The 2,204-nt window shown below is 37.8% G+C and overlaps 1 protein-coding gene across 1 annotated transcript; it reads right to left on the bottom strand.

Moving 5' to 3' along the window:
* Positions 1 to 351: 351 nt before the first annotated feature.
* Positions 352 to 1,855, bottom strand: LOC114651276 (olfactory receptor 6N1-like). Its single transcript, XM_028801219.2, has one exon. The coding sequence runs from the start codon at positions 1,835 to 1,837 to the stop codon at positions 875 to 877; it is 963 nt and encodes a 320-aa protein (XP_028657052.2). The 5' UTR covers positions 1,838 to 1,855; the 3' UTR covers positions 352 to 874.
* Positions 1,856 to 2,204: the final 349 nt, after the last annotated feature.

The following is a 2,204-nucleotide window of genomic DNA, read 5'->3' as shown; positions in this document are numbered from 1 at the left end:
AAGAATAAATTTCGTACAAACATTAGGAAGTTTTTCTTTACACAAAGAACCACAGACACATGGAATAAGTGACCAAGAAGTGTGGTAGACAGTAGGACTTTAGGGACATTTAAATCTTGACTTAATGTTATTTTGAAGGAATTAGTGGATAGGATTGGTAAGCTTTATTGGGCTGAATGGCCTGTCCTTGACAAAAGCCTTTTTAAAGTTCTAGTTTTACAAATAAATGAAGACTTGATTTCACCTTGTTGTATCATTTTAAAGCCACTATTAAAGCTAGACATTAGTCCCAGTTGTGTTTTATCCATAAATATCTTGATTCTGGGAGAATTAGTAAAAAGATAAATTTTTTTTAAAAAAGCAGGTATTTTACAGCATTGCCATGAATCACAATATTTAAGTGATAAACAAAACCTAAAGTTGGTCATATAAATATTGATATTCTGGAAATACAGTATATGCTATCTCTGACTTTTCCTAAATATTGCTTTTCAATCCAGAGAACTTCAGCTATTAAGTGAAACTACATACAAATGAATTAATTAATGAATGAAAAGCGACTCTCCCTTTACTTTAGTAACTCAATTGATCCTGTTTCAAGTTCCTGGAGTGCTGAAGCCTAATTTGGTACAAAAGAGCACACTTCAGGAACTATTCATACCCAAGGTGGCAGTCCATCAGTACACTCAATCGAGTAAATTACAGGCACAAATCATCTATTTCAGTTTCCTTTGGGAGGAAAATCAATGTACCAGGATAAAATTACTTGCAGAGAGAAAGCAATATAGAGATTTAGACAAATCTGAGATTTTTCCCAGTGTCCAGAAGTTATGAGGCAGTTGCATCAATAATGCTGCATAAAAATATTTACACGTTACCTTAATGCTGTAAGTATTATATTTCTTCTCAAAGTTTTCATAAAGCTCTTTCTGATCTCTTTTGTTCTAAGGCAATATATTATTGGGTTCATTAGAGGTGGAATCATATTCTGAATAAGCGCTGCCATGATCCTCATGTCCGTAGATGTACCTGGAATTCGGTAGGAAATGTAAACGCTAGCAGCAGTCAAAAAGAAGACAGAAATGACGACAATGTGCGTGATGCATGTGGAGAAAGTCTTCACGTATTCTTCAGAGCTGGCGATCTTCAATACCGATTTTACAATTCTAATGTAGGAATACAGGATATATAGTAGTGGGAAGAACAATGTGCACAGAGATATGGATAGAGCGACATAGTTATTGACAACAGTTTCGGCACAGGCAAGTCGTATTACAGAGACATGATCACAAAAACAATGGGCAACTTTATTGGGTCCGCAGAAAGGCAACCGGAGAGCTAGAATTAGAGGAATCGTTGGGCCGAGAAATCCACCTATCCAACAGCAAATGATTCTTTTGACAACCCCCAAATTTGTCATAATGTTAGGGTAGTGCAAAGGATGGCAAATAGCAAGATATCGGTCATAAGCCATTAGACCAAGCAGAAAAGATTCTGCTACCACCAGACCATGGTGGAATAAAAGCTGAGTAAAACAAGAATTAAACAAGATGATGTTAAAATCAAACATGAAGACTGCTACCATTTTTGGAACTGTGACTGAAACAACAATTAAGTCCAAAAAAGCTAAACTACAGATGAGCGTGTACATCGGTGAGTGAAGAGATTCATCCATCGCAAATACAATTATCATCAGAAGATTGCTCACAAAAGTAAGCAAATACAATGTTAGGAAGACTCCAGAGAATATCGTCTTTGCATCTTGGCCCTGGATCCCTGGAAAGCCAACAATGATGAATTCTGTGACGGATGAAGGAGTCTGGTTTGTTCCTGACATAGGGACCTTCAGATTCCAACTCAGTTTATTCAGGTAGCCCTGCTGAAAAATAGCAAAGAAGTGTTAAAATATGTGAATTTCACCCAAGTGTATACAAAGAAAATAACGAAAATACTATATGTCTCTTCCACATACAGTGGAACCTCGGGTCATGAACGTCTCGGACCATGTACAAATCGGGTTAAGACCAAAAAGTTCACCAAACTTTTGCATCTGTTCACGACCACACACTCGGGTGACGAACAAGCCAGTTTCCCTTCCGGTTCGTATGTGCTGATGATTTCTGCACATGTTCAGTCTCTCCCTGTGCATTTCCTGTACAGCAAGCGAGCGAGAGAGAGCATGAGAGAGAGAGAGAGCGCGCAAG

The sequence above is a fragment of the Erpetoichthys calabaricus genome, chromosome 4, assembly GCF_900747795.2.
Source record: "Erpetoichthys calabaricus chromosome 4, fErpCal1.3, whole genome shotgun sequence".
Classification (NCBI taxonomy): Eukaryota; Metazoa; Chordata; class Cladistia; order Polypteriformes; family Polypteridae; genus Erpetoichthys; species Erpetoichthys calabaricus.
This window is presented reverse-complemented; position numbering and strand designations above follow the sequence as displayed.

Bases quoted from the DNA above. Each gene is read 5' to 3' on its own strand.
- LOC114651276 (XM_028801219.2), bottom strand. From the start codon at position 1,837: ATGTCAGGAACAAACCAGACTCCTTCATCCGTCACAGAATTCATCATT.